At 40.1% G+C, this 18,783-nt stretch overlaps 1 protein-coding gene across 1 annotated transcript in view; it reads left to right on the top strand.

Moving 5' to 3' along the window:
• GEMIN8 (gem nuclear organelle associated protein 8) overlaps positions 1-17,954 on the top strand; it is a 35,234-nt gene extending 17,280 nt beyond the window's left edge. Inside the window, exons 3-4 of the mRNA XM_054384889.1 lie at positions 9,435-9,681; positions 17,858-17,954. Coding sequence (XP_054240864.1) covers positions 9,435-9,681; positions 17,858-17,954 — 344 coding nt within the window. The remainder of the gene's footprint in view (positions 1-9,434; positions 9,682-17,857) is intronic.
• Positions 17,955-18,783: the final 829 nt, after the last annotated feature.

Below are 18,783 nucleotides of genomic sequence, written 5' to 3'. Positions count from 1 at the left end.
GGGTACTGTTAATGCCAATTTTTCAGAGGCACCATTTGCTTTTCAGCATCTCTCACTGTGCCCAGGGTATGTTAGAAGCATCCAAATGGAATTTATGTCCATCAACACTAGGGAAATGTGGGTACTGTGGAGACAGAAATTGAGCATTCCACCTGCCTGGGTATCTTTGAAACTTGTGTCTTTGTATGCTCAAAATCAAATGAGAGGGATGGACAGAGGCTGTTAGGCTACCCATTTCAGACTTGGATTTGGTGGCCTTTACAGACTTCCTTTGTGACTTTGGCCGTGGCATTTGGGACTAAATCTACAAAAGCTTTCAACATAGGTGGAATTTAGAAACAGAGACAAAGTAATAATCTGACTCTTCCAATCATGCTTTTGGGAAGAAGAGGCATGCATCTTAAACCCCAAGCTGCAAGAGAACACTGTCACACCTCTTTTCTAGTGGCTGGGCAGAGCACCTTTGCCTCTTTGTGATATGATTTGCTGTGAAGCCCTTTCCGAGGAATCTAAAGCATGTCCATACTAGGAATTTGTGTCCATTTTCTTTTTATTTGGACCTGTAATACAGGGGTGATAACACTAACCTGTATCCAGAAAATAGAGAAGGTTGATATGACAACATATCAAGAAGCATGTGTACTGTAGCCCTATGAACTACTTAATCCAGACTGATCCACCTGTTCATTAGTGTTACCATCATTACTGGCCTCCAAAGTACCCAGACTTGTTTATCTGTGTATCAGAGCTTCCCCCCTGATATTTTCAAGAGCATGTATCTGAGTTGTCAGAATTCTGCAGTACACTGAAAGCACAGAGGCAATGTAAAGTTAAAGAATAATTCTTAAATGGATATTTGCATTGAAGTTAGGTTTGTACTGGAGTAAATAGCATGGGCTTTATACTATTGATTGTTATTGTTCACATTTGGCTGGATAAGTATCTCCTGGGTTTAATTTAATTTGTAGTTGCTGAAGAGGTGGTGGTTGCTATAAAAATCATTTCTCTGATCACAGAAGATTGGGGAAATTTTGGCAAGGAATGTCTCCAAACTGCATGGTAGGCCTCAATTTTAATATGATTACTCAAATCCTAATGAGCCAATGCTGTTCTCTCACTCTGGACAATCCTTGCCAAACACCTTTATTTCCAGAAGGTCTGCCAGCCTGATGTTGCTGAGCAGGGGGATTGGAAGACTCACTTGAAAATTCATCAGCTGTCATTGTTTTGGGATTTTTGGCCAGTGATATAGTGGAAAGAAAATTGTGGAAGAGTCCAGGTTATGGAGACTGCATCATGTGTGATTTGTTGGAGGAGGAGGTGTTGAGGTGGTAGATGATAGATCATCTGGTTGGCTTTGGAGGAGTGTGGGAAGAAATATCTGTCTTTTTCTGATCTCTGCATTTCTCAGTAGGTAAAGCTGGTGATGTGTAGCTACTTGCTTTCCCTGCTTTTGCATTCTGCTCTTGGCATTAGTTACCACTGTTGTGAACAGAATATCAGGCTAGATGGGATTTGAGTCTGATCGCTCTGCTCATGTAAAAGTCTTCTCTTCAAGTTACTTGAACACTTCCTTCATGTGTGAGTTGCCCTATTGGAGTGACAGAGGAGAGACATGGAGCTCCCACTCGCTTAGAAGTGCAGCTGAACTTTCTGAAGGGCAGGATGCTGCCTTTTTGAAAGAAGACAGTGTTCATGCTGCTGCTCCAACAACTGAATCTGGAATTATTTCTAATGTCAAACATTTCCCTTTTGTGAGAGGTACAACAGGGAGATTCTGTGGCATATTTTCTCAGTTTGTTTTGTTGGGGTTTTATGTATTTATTTCATTTAGCTTACTAGAATGATGAAGTGAGCAATAGGAAGCTCAGAAGATCAGAAGTAAATGAAGTTTCCAAATCCACCCCTCAGCACTTTCTTTCACAAGCTGAATCCTTTAGTTTGAATCTGTTTCCAGATGTCTCCTTCACAATGATTGATCAAGCAACACACTGTATTTTACTAACAGCATGGGAAAAAAAATGCACATTTACTTGCTGAAACTAAGTTTATCTGAATCAGAGATTGTTATTTAATTCTGCACATCTACTAAATTATGGACCTGCTGGTTAACTAAAACGTCAGTTCATAGCCTCAATATGCTTCCTTTCAGAAAAGCAGAAACATGGTTACAAGTTGCTCTCAAAAATACCTCTTTTTCAAATATTTTTGATTAAAATAGTGGATTTCTCTGCATAAATTACTGAGTTGCGTTCTCATATCATGCAATAAACCAAACTTGAATTCAGCAGTGAACTGAAGAAAGAAATTGCAATGTTAAGTTTGATTTAGAAGACTGACACAGACTACTTCCTTTTTTTTTTTTTCCACCAAAAGCAGCAAACTTTCAGTATTATTTATCTATCCAGTGCATCATGGAACACTTTCTTCCAAGTGCATGTGCTTAATTTCTGTTCAGGACATGTGAAAAAATATTGTAAAACTCATGTTTCTGCAGTGTACTCATTTGCTTTGAAAAAAGGCACTTGTAAATCTGAACATTTCCTTGCTCGTTTTCCTCTGACAGTGCCATAAACGTATGTGTGTATATGGATACGGTTATATATAGATTTCAGTAATCCTTCTGTTTACTCTAGCACCAGTGTCTTTGTCTGGCGTCAGCATTGTTGCCATCAGTGACAGATTGGAGTTGTTTTGGGGGATGGGAGTGCAGAGTCAGCTGGTCTGTGTTTAAGCTTATTGCTGTAGTCTTGATCCTTTCTAGAGGCAGCTGCCAGTGCCTGATCTTGTACTAATTTCTAAGCAGTGGTCAGTCAGCACCTTCCTGGCTGTTAATTCTGTCAGGTGGCACAAGCGTATGGTCTGGACTCCTTGGTGTCTGTGAGGTGATACAGGCCCCTACTTATGCTGAGCTCACCTGTGAGAGAAGAATGTTGTGGGGGACTGTGTCAAAGGCTTTACAAAAGCTCAGGTAGATGACATCTCTTGGTCTTCCCTTGTCCACTGATGTAGTTGCATGTCATAGAAAGTAACCTGGTTAGTGAGGCAGGACTTGGCCTTGGTGAAACCATGCTGGCTGTCTCAATTGCCTCCCTGCCCTACATGTGATCCAGTATAGCTTCCAGGAGGATCTTTTCCATAATCTTCCCAGGCACAGAGGTGAGGCTGACAGGTCAGTAGTTTTCAGGGTCCTCTTTTTTATCCTTTTTCTATTTCAAAGGTAATTTCTCTCCACTTGCTGTCTTGGTAGCTGATTTGCCTGGTTTCTACAGAGCTGTCTTCTTCAAAACATGTAGAAAATTTCTATTGTAGTGAAGGAGAAGGTATCAGACTGACTACTTCAGATTTGCAAAATCCATTTGCTGTCTGCTTAGACTGCCTGTTGCAACTGTGTCTTTCTTGGGGAGCCCAGTCCCTTGCCTTAAACTACTCCTGCCTTTGCCAAGAGGTTTGCAGTTGAGCTGTGCTTCAATGAATACATCTCAATGCCAAATCCAGGTTAAGCAATTTTCCTTCCTAGCTATTCACTTCTGCTTCAGTGATGCCACTTTAAGTTTTGGGGGTTTGTTTGTTTGTTTTGTTGTTAACGTTGGGGGGTTTATTGTAGGATTCATTGTGTCACCCCAAGACGATGGTAGTGGCATACTTAAGGGGCCTGGGAGCTGGAGCAGGTAGGGAGGAGTGGAGCAGAAACTGCGTAAGCTGGCTTTGTGGCTGAGGAAAGAAAAACGTCTCTGCAGCCATGGTTTCAGACTGCCACAAGCTTGCCAAGGAACCGCATCTGCTCTTACTTCAAAGCCTGTAACAGAACATTTTCTTTTTCCTTGGGAATATTGCGTTGCTTGTAGATATATGTGGTGAAATACTCAATTTCTTTTAACTCATTCTCTCCTCAACTTGCAGATGGATAGTTTGTCAGTATAGATACTTGGGATTTTATACCTTCACCATTTTTGGTAGTTCTTTCTCATGGAGGTTGCGACTGTTGACTTAGAGCTTGTAAGGGCAGGAAATTATTCCCTCAAGGAAGTCACTTTTATTCCAAATTTAATGTTTTGAAGTCAGCTATAGCATTTGATTTTTCTGTATAGGTTTAACTGCTGGTATAGTGAAATATGGCCTTAGCTGTCTCCACTTCTTTGGAGATTAGTCTTCTTCTGTTAAAAATTGGAAAGGGGAAGTTACATTATGTCATCTGTAACCTTTTTGTTACATTTTTTGCCAGCAACAGTTTTTGAATTTTAGAAGTTTAAACATTAATCTATTTTTCCCAAGCCATTTTACAACTAGAGACTGTTCATTCTTCTATAAAATCATCACTCTCATATTTCAATGTTTCCACAATTTCTTCTAAGTTGCTTGATGTTCCAAAGTAACCCTCCAGCAAGTGAGACTATGCTGTTTTCAGCAACCCAGAATATTTTATCTTTACAGAGGTGGGGATAAGTCACAATTGTTTGTATTTCACAGGCTCCCACTGATGGAAACTCTTGTCCTGCAAGGTTTTGCACTTGATAAAGAGTAATGCTTGAGATACCACCCTCTAGAAATTCAGAGGTCTGTAGAAATTAAACTCCTTGAATATCCTGTTTACAAATCCTCAGATATACATCCCTATTTTGTTGAAATTCCTCTAGGCGAAGATTTGTTTTTCTCCATGCAAGTATGGGCATAAGAAAATGGTCTGATGCTATCACTCCAGAAAAATTCATATGCAAGTTTATGGTAAAGGTACTTTGCTTTTCTAGGGAGATGAAGAAGCTGGTATTTTACATTGAGAAGCCTGTGTGGGCAGAGCATTTAACACTGTAGACAGGCTTGTGGGAAGTGGCATTCAAAGAGAGAACTAGGAGTTTTTAATCAGTAGAAATGGGTAGTGTTTTTAACTGTTAGTGTGGGCTGCTCAAGATCAGCTCAGGTAGCAGTTAAGACAAGATGAGAAAGCTCAGAAAGTGCACATGCAGCAGTAACAGAAAATCATTCTTCATTTGAAATAAGCAGACAAATACGTGAACAGATGTATAGGTCAGTTTGAGATCATGAAAAACTAAAAACAGATTAAGGCTAGAGAGAGTGCAGTATTTCTGTGAAGAACAGTGTGCCAGCTAAGCAAGAAACTGATAGTCAGGTAAAGGCCAGTTGACATTTATGAGCAGCAAGCCCTTGGTTTCTTACCATCATGTGGGGCAGAACATGGCAGATTGCAGAGTGTGTGAACCTAGAGAACTGTGGAGGAGGCTGCCTGTATAAGAAACATCAGCAGATTATGTATGATCACTGGCTACAGTGAGCTAGGCATTGGATGCAGAAATACTAAGAGCTAAAAATGGTACAAGAAACCACACAGTGCTGGGTATGAATCTTTCATTAAAAATCCAACATAGATAATTGCCTTTCCTACTTTAATCTCCTTTAACGTGTAAAAGTCCCTCCACGGAGACTTCTTTCCAACTAATGGAATTTATATGTGTTTTGGTTTTGAGGTTGATTTTGTTTTCTTATGTGGTTTTGTTGGTGTTGTTTTTTAATTACTGCCTAAGCTTCTCAAAGGATACTACAAAGAAAAAAGAGCAAAGTGTATCAAATTTAGAGAAAGTACACTGCATTTTCCTTTTATTTAAATAAAAGAAGCAAGACATTTGAGTTTCTAAGGGCCTATGGAGGAAAATACCCTAGGTCTTGAATGCTTAGGTCATAGTTTTGCTGCAAGTATGTAAGAGAGCATTTGTGTGCATATGAAGCCCCAAATACAGTGAATAGCTAGGACACTAGTTACTGTTTATCTTGCTTTTGGTAGTCCCTGAGGATGGAGGTAGTTTTCTTAGTCACTTTTCAGCTAGTATACCCTAGATTAAAAACCATCCATAAAAGGTAAGAAAAGTGTGGTGAGGAGGGGGAACAACAACCCAAAACTTTGTTTCAAAAGATCTGGAGTCACTGATACCTCAGTGATGAGTCATGTAGAGATCTCAGTATTCCTTAAATGTGAAGTAAAAAAGGCCGTTTACTGTTCACAATTGGGTTTGGCCAGGTAAGAATGACTTCCTAGCAGAACTGAACTTGGTAGGAGTAAGTTAATTCTGGAAAGAGCTACAAGAAAGGCAGAGCATCTTTGGGAACAAATGGAACTGACCAGTTAGGAAAATGTCAGCATTCCTTTTCATTTGTGCAGGAAACCACCATCACTGCAGCTGCCTGCCTGCCATGTGAACATTTGAAAATACTGTTCCATGATTGGGGGAAGCTTGGCAGTAGCTGAATGCTGTAAAAGAAAGCACATTTATTTTAGGCTGTGTGAAGTGGAGTCAGAAACTACTTTGAATTGTGTAAAAATTATTTGTTTCACATTTATAACTTGGCAGCACAATGACTTACAAATTTGGAGTGTGAAATCCTGGTTTGAGAATAAGCTGGGGACTTCATTGCTGCAAGCTGAGAATAGTGTTTGAATAAACCTTGCTACTTAATTTGTGGAGGAGTATCTGGTGCTTCAGAGAAATTTGCCTCTATAGGCGTAGTGCTATGGACAGTTTAGAATTTTGGTTGCTTTTTGACGTTGACAGATGTTTGTTGTCATCTTTTCAATGAAGAAGCAGTTGCACACTTAGCTCAAGTTGCATTGCGTTGTATTAGTTTTAAAGTAAATGATGAGGTAATGGAAAGAACGCAGACTGCTGGAAGCCCCTGCCTCACCAAAGACAGCTTATCATGCATCTCAACAGGACAAAACTTTCTCTGCTGTTATCTATTTCTTATCTCTATGTTTGGCTGGATATACTGCTTTTGGAAAAGCACTAGTTTTCATACCCAACTTAGTTCCATGGCTTCTCTTTCCTTGATTGTCCATGACAGCAAATAGTGTTGCCACTGACAGGGGAGATTGTCATGGTAGTCTCTCTCCACAAATAACTGATTTGAAACTGCAACATATTCTACACAGCTGCAGTGGTATTACCAGCAGCAGCTGCCACAATTATGCTCAAATTCAGCCCTCTTGGTACAAAAAAACCCTGTGAGTTGCTGTAGTAGATTTCTGTAATTTCTGTACTCTGTAGGCCTGATTTACATGTCTGAGACTGTACATAGAGTCATGCTGGGAAGTTTTTAACCAGTACCTATGAAATAGTAAGTCAGGTTAGAAAGTTAAAGGCAGTACACCTTGTTAGTGTAAAGTAAAACATATGCTCTAGATGTTTGCTACATAATTGTGAGAACAGTATGTAAAGCAGTATTATTATTATTTTGACTGTTAATACTGTGATCAGTAAGTTTATTAACTGCTCTGTACTACAAAATGGAGATTTATGCACACTAAACTGTAATCCACTCATCTATCATAAAGCTTCTGCTAGAGATCCATTTCATTTCCAAACAGAAGAATTCATTATCTGTCTCCAGAGAAATTAGTTTTTCTGAAGTGTTATTATGTGCATTGAGCTATCACAGAGTATTCAATGGCATACAAGTGAGGAAGCAGCTGTCTCTAGCATGCAGCTTTGGAACTAATGAATAAAAAATTTCCATGGGTAATACAGAGTAGAAGGAATTATCTTTGTGTCCCAAGAGGGTCAACAACTATGGGTTCCATTCATTGCCCTGGCAGAGGTTTGCTCTGGGAGACACTGCTTTTCCAGCATAGACTTTTAGTTTCTGGTGTAATTTGCATCAAGTTGATGCTGAAAAGCATGTTACCTAATTGTAGGCAGTCTGGTGTCCCAGGAAGTTTTTTTCAATGGCATGCAAGTGACCTGTGTAGTCTCAGCCTGGGTACTATATAGCTTGTCCTCATAGTGCTGGGCCCTCTGTAGGCAATGCTAGTTCTTTTAATTCAGACCTTCTGGTTAAAGTGGCCTGACACCAAATAAATCTGACTCTTCCAAAAACACATATGGACTCCTGATGTATGCTTCCTTGTGAAATCTGGCAGTGCAGCACAAATTGCAGAAAGTGAAAGCACTCACTGGAATAAATCGCTAATGACCCCTCAAGCCCTCCTACCCTTCACTACCAACAAAGAACTGTGGTTGGTGTTTGAAATGACAGGGCAAAAGCTTTCTGTATCCCTCTCAGACAAAGAGATGCCAATACTGAAGTTTCTGATGATACTGTTTAAAATATCTGTTTTCTGTGAATGAGGTACATGGGATAATTCATTTAGGAAGGCCAACAGGCAGTTGATTGGCTGCTCTGTACAGTACTTTCCAGTGCAAAAATAAACAGCAGATGTTTGACACAGATATGTCAGAATATGTAACTTTGGGTTAGGGTTTGCAGATGTCCTATCTTTTGTGGAAGCTAAATCTCTTAGGGGAAGGAGGGAAGAGGTATGTGGCACCAAATGCTGAGAAGCATATCCTGTATGCAGCTAATGCATCCTGACCTGTGGATATTCTGTCCCTTTTGGTGTTTAAAAAAAAAGGGGAGGGGGTGGGAGGGAAGAAAAAAATGCTGTCATTATTAGTGAACTGTTTCTGTGATGCAGTTTTGAAAACCATCATTTGTTATAGGTAGGTAAAGGAGTTCAACTTCCAGGTGACTTTTCATGTAGAAATCTTCCTGTAACAGAGGAGTCTTGTGTAGCACTCTGCTGTTTTAACTGCACAGAGCATTGTTTGTTCCATCAGAGCAGCATGGAGGAAGTGGAGGTAAATTTGAACATGCAAAATCAAGTTCTTGTTTCCCAAATGGACTTACTAAAGAGGATTTTTTGATGGCAGATTGGTCTAAATGTTTCACCTCTCTGAACTGTTTTAAATCCAGTTTTTAAAGTGTCATGTGAGGATTTGTGTTGGGTGCTGTTTTGATTTGTCTCCAAAGCCATAGCAGTGAGGCTGCCAGTTTTGAAGTTGCAAGTCTTGAGAAATGGATGAGGTTGGATAGTTTATCTAAGCATGCTGCTTACAGGGGCAGACATGTGACAGACTGATTTGTTCATTTTCACAGAGTAGTGACTGATTACATTTTCTCTTGGCTGTGGTTCAGCTAAGTTGCATTATCCTGTGCATTGTTTCCTTATCTCAGCTGCTAGGTCATTACTTTGGAAACAAGTCTCCTATTGGGAAGGGTGGTTGTGTTTCTATTTGTTTTTTCTTTCCAGGGCATGTGTTTATTGGGGAGAAATGAAGCAATGCCAAGTTTGACATGTTGTTACTAATATAGATGTTTCCTACAGTTTCAGGATTCAATTTCAGGATCTTCTTTCTGTCTCCCCACTTCTCCCAGCCTTACTTTATCATGATTGTCTAGTAGGGATTTGTCATTGTGCATAATGAGCATAGCAGGACAAGTAACGTGCACTTCATTTTTGTAAGTTTCAGAAGCTGATAGCACCTTACAATGTGTGACTCACAGCCCTCCAGACCCAGAACAAATTTAAATATGTGATATTTTGAAAGTTAAAATAATTTACGTCTCTTGTGGTTTTACTTGTCCAGGGAGACAGCAGCAGCTAGAAGCTGAGCTCCAGTACGTGGAGGCTGATCAAGACCTTCACAAAAGGACAGAGCGTTCTGTGCAGCCACCTTCAGAAAGACCTGGGGAGAGGCGAATGGCTGAAATGAAAAGACTGTATGGTGCTGAAGCTGCAAAAATCCAGGCAATGGAAGCTGCCATGCAGCTTATCTTTGACAGAAACTGTGACAAAAAACAGCCCAAATACTGGCCCATTATTCCCCTTAAGCTGTGAGTACCTGAACTGTGCTCTGACCTTGCGCAGAACTGTAAGGATGGGTGCCTCAGTCATGTTGTGCTGCTGAAAGAATACACTGCAGATTTTGGGTTTGATTGAACTTTGGGGCAGAGACCTGTAAGGGTAACATGTTCCTGTGTTCCTTTTACACTGTCTGTCAGCAGTGGTCATGGTCCATTCTACCTGCATACAGTTGTCAAGTAGTAATAGGAGAGACTATTTAGACTTGTCTAAAGTCCGAGTTTCACTTGTTTGATACTCACCTGTCTCGACCATGCTTGCAAGACACATAACATGTCTATGCTTAGTGAACTGGGAACACTTAAAGCAATGCAGAAAGGACTATAGGAATTGTCTGCTCTTCTCATTTAGGAAACTCAGTGATCCCATTTTTTAGTCTTATTTAATGTAGTAGCATTTGGATCCTGTTTAACACAGCATGACGTGAAGTGTTATGTCTGCTAATCTTAGATTTTTTTTTTTTTTTGGAGAACCAGGAGCCCACTGGCCAAGATACAACATATCAAATTACTGTAGCCCAGACATTTGGATTCTTTTTCAAAGATTTATAATAAAGCAGGACATTTTTCTTCCAGACTGATACTTCTCTGGCAGGAATTCGACTTTAAAGCAGCATTATATAGAAAAATGTAAAGGGGTTGAGGAGAGTGGGGGGAAGCCTGATGTGGTCCTGTCTGTTAGAGATCTGTTTAGCAGAAGAGAAACTTAAGAGGACAAGACACTCTTGGGGCCAGGGCCTGCAGTGATTTTTGCCACTCCAGGAGAATGCATCTAGTTGGTTTGAAGCTTTAAAGAAGACAGCTCAGTAGACTAAAGGTCCATCTGTATGCTGTATATGGAGGCGTGGAAGCCACTGAGCCCTGAGAGTTAAGTTTATTTTAGGTGCAGCTTTCCAATGCCCACCTACATAGTACATGCATGACACTTAGCGTAGGCAAGTTAGATGTGCCTCTGTGTGTACTCACCCATCTGCACAGGCTCCACTTGTGTCACTCAATTTTTGGTTGGTTACTCATGCTCCAGCCACAAACAGCTTGTGTGCCACACTCCACCTGATCAGCAGTTTGTGTAAGAGAGGTAAAATTAGCCCCGCAATACTGGTGACTTAGGAAATGATGCCCTGAACAGTGAAGCATGGCTGCTGAAGGGCTGTGGTTTGTATTAAGCAGCATTTCCATGCCAGGTCAAAGGAACCTTACACTTTTAATCAGGAAAAACAGTCATGTCCCTTTCTGGCAATAGAGGAGGGTCACAACTAAAGTCCTGCCTTCAGTTCATGCCCACTGTTTGGTGTATCTCTGTAGCATGAGTGGTTGTAATGCACACCAGCAATTATGTCCTCTGCCACAGCCAGCTGCACCAAAGCAAGTCTGCAGTGCAGTTTGGAATATATTTGGGTTTATTAGTAGTAACTATGTGTTTTTTGAAAGCAGCATTTGCATTTCAGTTCCACGTTCTTCATTTTAGGTGTTACAAGTTGGAGTTAGATTGAGCACTGAAATACAAAGCCCCTGTTGGCTATTGTGATTAGTGTGAAAAACTTGTGTAAAACAGGAGAGGGAAAAGGCTTATGAACAGTCCTATATTTGTCTTCATTCTTGTTTTTGGCAGTTTTTGTCAAAAATTCAGTGTTTTGTTTGAGTTTCCTTTTGTTGACCAAATAAATTCTCTTCATAACACCTTGTAATTTGTTATTTTTTTAAGCATACTTCAGCACATCAGATCTTAAGATGCTAAAGCTTTGTTATAGTTGCTGTGTTGTTTACAGAAGATTGAATATAAAGCAAGAACAACTTCAACGTATTGAGAAGCACAAAGAGTGTTGGCAGGAGCTTCACAGGAGTGCCAGTCAATACCACATACACATGGTATGGTACCAATTGAGTGGGTGGGCTGTTGCATCTGCTTGAATAAAACTCTGTCCCAGATTAACATGCTTAGATTTCTGTATTCCTATTTGAAGTGTTTCCAGTGTGGTGACAGTGTCCCCCCTGTGCAACTCAGTACAGAAGAAAGGAAGGATGGGTGGATAGGACTGGGCTGTTCTTAATTTTCAACAAAATTTCCAGTTCTTGCTGAAGTTCTTTCTGCATCCAACTGGTTCTGCTGGCAGAAGCAGAAATTCTGGACTCTGAAAGTATTTGTAGAGACCTCATACGAGACAAACATAAAATTCCTTTCCTACTTCAGATAAAACACATGAGAAATTTCCTTGCCTTTGGTTCTTTTAAATGTTTCTGAGAAGGTTTAATGTGCTTCATGAGGTTGGAACTGGATGAAATGTTCCCTAGGACTCTGTACTAGGAGGAATAAAGTACCGCAAACTGCTGCTAAATGATCTCTATTCTGCTCCTGAATTTCAAAGGATGGTCTGATGCCAGTAGTTGGTTGGATGTCCTGTTTTGCTGATAGTTCTGTGCAACTCAGAGATTGTGTGTTGCAGTTCTTTTACTCCATCTCTCATGTCATTTTACTTACCACATCATGTAAATATGATCATGGAAGCAACACAACTGCAACTCAAAAATGCTCATGTCTGCAACATTCACCTTTCTTGCACATACATAGTCTGCTGCAATCCTCAGTCATGGGACCATGTACTCTTCCTGCCTACCCCCACAGTGTTACACCAGCCTCCTGACTAAAACACAACTGTGATGCTACAGACTTTATTCTTCCTTGTCCAGGGCATCACATCTTCACTTTCAGGTATGCCAATTGCTTGTACAGCCCTGCCCTGTGGTCCCCTTCACTTGCTGGTGGTGCTGTTTCTCATGAGCTTTTCCCGGTTTCAGTAGAAAGAATTACACCCTGAAGTCACAAGAACAAACTGTCATACAAAACACATCTTAATTTCAGAAACTCGTTTCTTCATTTGCCTCATCTTCAGAAAAGTTTGTCATTGATTAAAGACACTTTGAAAACTGGAGAAAAATTATAATAGGTCTTTTGTACTGAAACTCCTCTTAAAAGAAATTCAAAAGTCTTTTCAGGTCTGGCACAGTCTAAGTTTAACATAAAAATGAAGCAATGACCTCTGTGTTTTCTACTGAAAGAAGAACTGCTTACTCCTGTGCATTGGTGACATTGTCAGGAACACTCATCTTTTTAGAGTTACTTCCCCATAAAGCAGTTGACAGTTTAGTATGCCTCTAAGTACAGGAAAATGGAGAAGAGTTTAAACAGTTTTGATGGGCACAACTTTTAATCAGCCTTACTGGTAAGTATTCATCCTTCTAATGGTACTCTGGTACAATGCCTAAGCTGCAAACATCTCCTGCTTAGAAGAAACTTTAATAAAAAGCAACCTAAATTTCTGCAACAGCCCTTGTGAAGGATAAACTTATATAATCCCTGTGGATTTGTTCATTTACATCTTTTTCTCTTTGCAGAAGGTTCTCATATGTTGCATGAAATATATTTAAAATAGAGGCATCTTCATCTGTTGTGGCATTAGTTGGAAGTCCAGTTCTTTGAATAGAAATTGAGAAAAGATACTTCGATTCAGCTGCTTAAATTTGGATTTTTAAGTATGATTTTTGGCATGCTGGTCTGAATATTTTGGCTGAAAGCACTACAGAAGGGACAGAACTATTGCCCAAAAGGTGAAATACAACCTGTCAAAAGGAAACATCCAGAACCCTAGTTTCCTTCTGGTTTCTTAAAAGTGTAAGTTACTGGAGAATATACTATTTGATAAAGAATATATTCATGCTGTGACAAAATTCTGTCTTCACGTTTCTGTGCTAATTCATCAACCTATCCTGTTCAACCTGCTCTGTTGTCCTCTGTGATCCTGCCTGGATAGTCTGAAGGGTAGAAATACAGGCTTTCTCCTAAGTAAAAGTAACAGCCTGTGAGGGAGTGTCAGCTGCTCCTAAAGGATAGTTATAGCTGGACTATGAATTTCTAGGCCTCACATCCTTTCACAGATGTTCTTACATACCTGGACTTGCTAGGAGGTATGCAGAGACACATTCAGTGAAGCTCTGTGTGGGTAGGTAATAGACCATGACATTACTGTACAGGTATTCTCTTGGAGATCTGGCTATTGTAGTGGAAGAATTGATTGGACTCAGTCCATTCCGTGAAGCAGGTGAGCACACATGCATCAGCTTCAAATATTAATTTTGGCAGGGCGGGAGCAGTGCAGAAGTCTTGCTTGACCAAAAGTGGAGAAAGACTTGCTCCTTTTGAGCTCTGAGTATGTAATCAAGATTCTTTGTGCATGGATTCTATTAATTACACATTCACTGAATATTTTTATTCCCATTTAATCATGAATCATTTTCTTCTAAGAAAGCAAGCAAACGAGTGAGTGAGCATATATGTTGGTTTTGAAAACAAAATACTTTTCAGCCTAATGATGCCAATACCACTGCTTGTTTTCCAAAACTACACCAAGATCTGTTACCTACAAAGCCTTTCAAAAAGTCAAAGCGCACAAAACTGCTATTCCCATGACTGTTGTTCATAGCCATCACAAGGAAATACCTTTGTGATGAGGAAGGGATGAGAAGAGTGGAAAGAACTAGTAGGGATTTTTTCCAAATAGAGTTCAAAATGCTCCTCCTCAATTTTTAGGCTTTGTTTTAAATAAAAGCAACAGTTCACTAAAAACAGGGTTTGATAAAGGTGTGAGGCAAAAGTCTTAAAAATTAAGCACCTTAGTGGAAGCTGGGAAGGGGTAATAAAACACTACCTTCTAGACACCTGCTATTGGGTGATGGCATAGGAAGCGAACTAAACTTCTGATCTGTTTGTAGTGATTTTTAGAATCTTTCCATGTGCTTATACTGAAGACTGAGATTGAAACATCAGTCCTGAGGTTCAGCTTTCAGCTATCCCATGCATCCTTTTTCTTAGGTATGGAAATCACCCCACATGGCTCAACTCCATCAAAGTTTACTTCCATCAAGGTCTGCCAGCAGCTCTTAATTGTGTGATCACTTGCTGTAAATCAAAAGGAGTCAAGTTAGGAGAGCCCAGCTGCAAAGCTGTGTATTGTAACCTGGTTTATTTGTCATGAAAAGAATTAAGGGAAGAACTTGTGCAATCAGATGAGGCAAACTTCACAGGCATAAGCATCCATAAGGCAATGTTGCCACCACTAGAAGAGAATGTATGCACACATTTTCATAGTGCTCACAGCCTTCAAGGTATTTTCCTGCTTTGTTATAAAAACAATCCCTTTGCCTTTCTTTCACCAGGCATGTTAGCCATCTTTCTATATTATGAAACACATAGAGAAGCCACCCCCACTTCTGCTAATTAAACTTCTAATCAAGACTGCATGGCCCTCTTCTCACTTGCAAAGGATAATAAAATATCAAGACTGCCATGAGTTTAAGCTGTCCTTTGTCAGACAGCTCCAAAAATCTGAATGCAGATACAGATTATGTGTCTTGGTGGGGTTTTTTTAATTAATTATGGTGCTGTAATAACTTCTCCCTGGACAGAAGGAAAGGAGTTACTGTTGTGACAGAAGTAAATGCTTGGAGTATGTTTTTACTTATGAAATAATTCATCAAAGATCACACTTCTGTTCTGTAGCGTATTCCATGAAGTGGTTGAGTACTAACCAAGGGCTCCCATCCCACTATTCTCCTTTCATGCCAAGTGATGAGGTTGCCATTTATGCTGCAATGCACTTGAAACACAAAAGTTTGATGATCTGCTCCAAACAAAATAATCCTTACATGACTGCAGAATATAAATCTGAAATGGACTATAAACCAAAATTTATTTTTAAAAAATTATGTAATTATTACATCTCAAAAGATAGTCATATTCATGACTTTTAAACATTTTTTTATATATCTGTTTATGAATTTAGGATTGCCAGTGATGCCAGATCACCCTGCACTAGAGACAAGAAAGCATGTGTTTTACCTAGTCTTCCTGAGAGTAATATGACATTTTCATTTGTATGGTCTGCCACAGAGCTCTGTCTCAGCAGTTTTGGTGTCACCACCATGGGTGTGACAGGGGTACACATGAAGTCCTTTCTTAGAACCTTCTCTGAGGGGCCCTGCATCTGAGCATCACTCATGGTGGCTGTTTTTCTCATTGTATAGCAGCCCTGTGGTCTTTGTTACATTACCCTTTTTTGCTGGTCACTGAAGTCAGACCATGCAAACTATACTGCCCCTTCCGAGGCTTGCTCTGGCTCTGAAAGCTTTGATGTTGAGTGTGGTGTAAGTGACATAACTGGGTGCCATCACAAAGGGCTGTGATAACATATATGCCAGATGATGAATTCATTTCAGGGGCACACCAGGAAGAACAGATACATTGTAATACAGAAAGTCCTTACTCCAGAACTGCTCTCCTCTACCAGAAGAGAAAATAAAGAAAATTATTGACAAAATAAGTGCTCAGTGCTCCCTCTTTGGCTTATTCTGTTGAGCAGATCCCTCTCTTCAGGTCATCTGCAGCTCCAGTGTGAGACCATAAACATATCTCCAGAATGCAAAAGTGCTTCTAAAGAAAAAATGTAAAGGTATTAGTTATTTGCCCTGATCTAGTTGAGGATGCCCCTGCTTACTGCAGAGGGGGTTGGACTAGATGACCTTTGGAGGTCCCTTCCAACCCAGACCATTCTATGATTTATGATTCTTTGCAAGTGTGTTTTACCACACAGACCTGCTCAAGAAAGAAGACTTACACTTTCCCTGTCAACAGCAGTTACATCTTGTTTGAAATCAGAAGAAAACAGCTGCCTTACTGTAGTCTCTTCTCTTCAATAGCTCTTTTAGCCTAGCAGTCTTACTTGCATTATTCAGGTCTAGCAAAATGTAATTTGTTTCTATGGCTTGGCTACAGCTGTAGCTTCTTTATGCATTAAATACATTGATAATAATTAACTGCACTAGTGGCTTGTGTTATGTTGTGGAAACTGTCATTCCAGGCACAGGCTGCAGTGTGATAGTCCCCATCAACCTGACAGAATTGTTCACTTTGCTCCAATAAGATACCCACATCCTACTGGAATAAAACATTTAGTATGATGCCCAAAATTATAATGATGATTATGAAGAAAAAGTGTCAAAAAAAAAAAAGTTGAGTTTGTTGATTTTCCAATATTATTTTCATTTCTTGGTTTCCAGAAATAAAAAATTGAGGTGTTTTTTTTATATATACTTCTTAGCCAAGCAACCTTTAAAAATGCTGAAGGGCTTAGCAGCCCCACTTTGTAGGATTTGAAATCGCATTTGAATGCATACCAAATGTAAGAAAACCTCCTACACTGCCTCTCCCACTGCTGCCATCCCCATGAAGCTATCTGGAATTAAATGAATATGCACTGTGGTGTGTTTTTCTGGCAATGTCCGTCATACTTCAGATCTCTAAAGATCCAGATGAGCAGCTTCCAGGGTTTCTCCTACTTCAGTCATTTTACGTCTCTTCTTCCTCCCTCTTCACAAACCTAGCTTGTATCCCACCACCCCAATGCATGCACTTCTGCAGGCTGTTTCTGCATTGTCATCTCCTACACTCCTGTTCACCTCCTACATGCAGGGCATGAATTGTTGTTCAGACACTTGGGAACTAGCAGAGCAAATAAGCATCACTAATCTAGATGACCAGAGAAAGGTCCGTGCCTCTGGCACCTTAAATGTTGAGAGCAGAAAGTGCTGAGACACTTCCCAGAGCATTATCCCTGACCTGTCAGTGTCTGAAGGAAGATCACTCTCTCCTCTTTTCCTCATTAAACCACAAAACTTCCTTTTTGCTGTGAAAATGATGGGAAGGGTATCACTGCCAGTTCATCTCTCCTACTCTGGGTAGACCAGTCAATTACCCAGGGGTAAATATCCCCACTTTTCTTAACTACTGACCAAAGCCCTTCTACAGTTTCAGTGCAATGAAACCACCATGATCTTGTTGAGCACCAGAATTTTAAGTCTAGTGGGAGAAACAATTACTGGACTTCACAATCCATCTGTTTAATTTATAGTGTGTCTCAACAAGTACATCTCTGTCAACTCCCATCTCTCCAATGGCAGGGTGTAACTGTAATTTAGGAAGTCAAACGTGAAAAACCAACCAAAGTAGTCATGATCTATTCCCACCCAGCAGATGAAGATATTGCTAAGCCAGTTTCTCAGTTTAAGCCTGATTTTAACTCTTTTTATCTCTTTTCAGCCCTCTTAGCCAGCTGGCATCCTGTTTTCTACTTTTCCAGTGGGCATTGCTTCAGCTCAGAGTGATCCTTTGGAGGGGGGGCAGTAGCCTATGGTGAGGTTAAGACACATAGAAATTTACTGGCTGAAACCCCAGAGAGCAACCTAGCATGAGGCTGATGAGGGCACTTAGCCAGATCCAAAACACTACTGTTAGAGAAATCTGATATGCATGTTAAGTAAACATCAAATATGCAAACCCCAGCACATGTAATATCCAGATAATAGCATGAGGCAATGAGCCCTATCTCCAAATAAATAACACCACTCTCAGAACCACAGGCAGTTCCAGTATTTTCTGTTCACTTTCGTTGACCTCTTGAACAGGTCATATCTGTGGTATAGCAGAAGTCCCAAAGGCTCCATCAGGACTTGGGTTTAGTGTAAAGCCGTGGCTAAAGTGAGGGGAAGAAACTTCTTTTGCACACAAACAGGCAAAAACTAGATTACATGTGGTCCAAGAAGTGATTGTATAAAGACGCTGATAATTTCATTTGCATGTAAAATAATAACAATGAGAACGGAAGCTAAATTATCCCATATATACAGAAACCCTGGGTGTTCAGGATTGGATATTCATTATTCTCTTGTCATATAAAGCAATTCAGTCTGCAGCTGCATTTCTCTCTTACAAATCCAATTCAATCAAGAGAACTGAAACATCATTAGCAAACCCACTGATTTATCCACCAGCAAAGTGCTGATACAAGCTTCTATTCCTGCTGCTAATAAATTCCCTACATAGCTCTGTTTGCTCTCTCTAGGGATCTCCCATTATTCTAATGGCTACAGGCTTCCAACTTTGGTATCAGAATTTTTAAGCCTGAAAATCTGTAGTAGCAGGGTCCAAAACCTGTGGGAGTCATAGGAAAGGAAGGATAGAAGCCC

This window comes from Indicator indicator, chromosome 1 (assembly GCF_027791375.1).
Source record: "Indicator indicator isolate 239-I01 chromosome 1, UM_Iind_1.1, whole genome shotgun sequence".
NCBI lineage: Eukaryota > Metazoa > Chordata > Aves > Piciformes > Indicatoridae > Indicator > Indicator indicator.
This window is presented reverse-complemented; position numbering and strand designations above follow the sequence as displayed.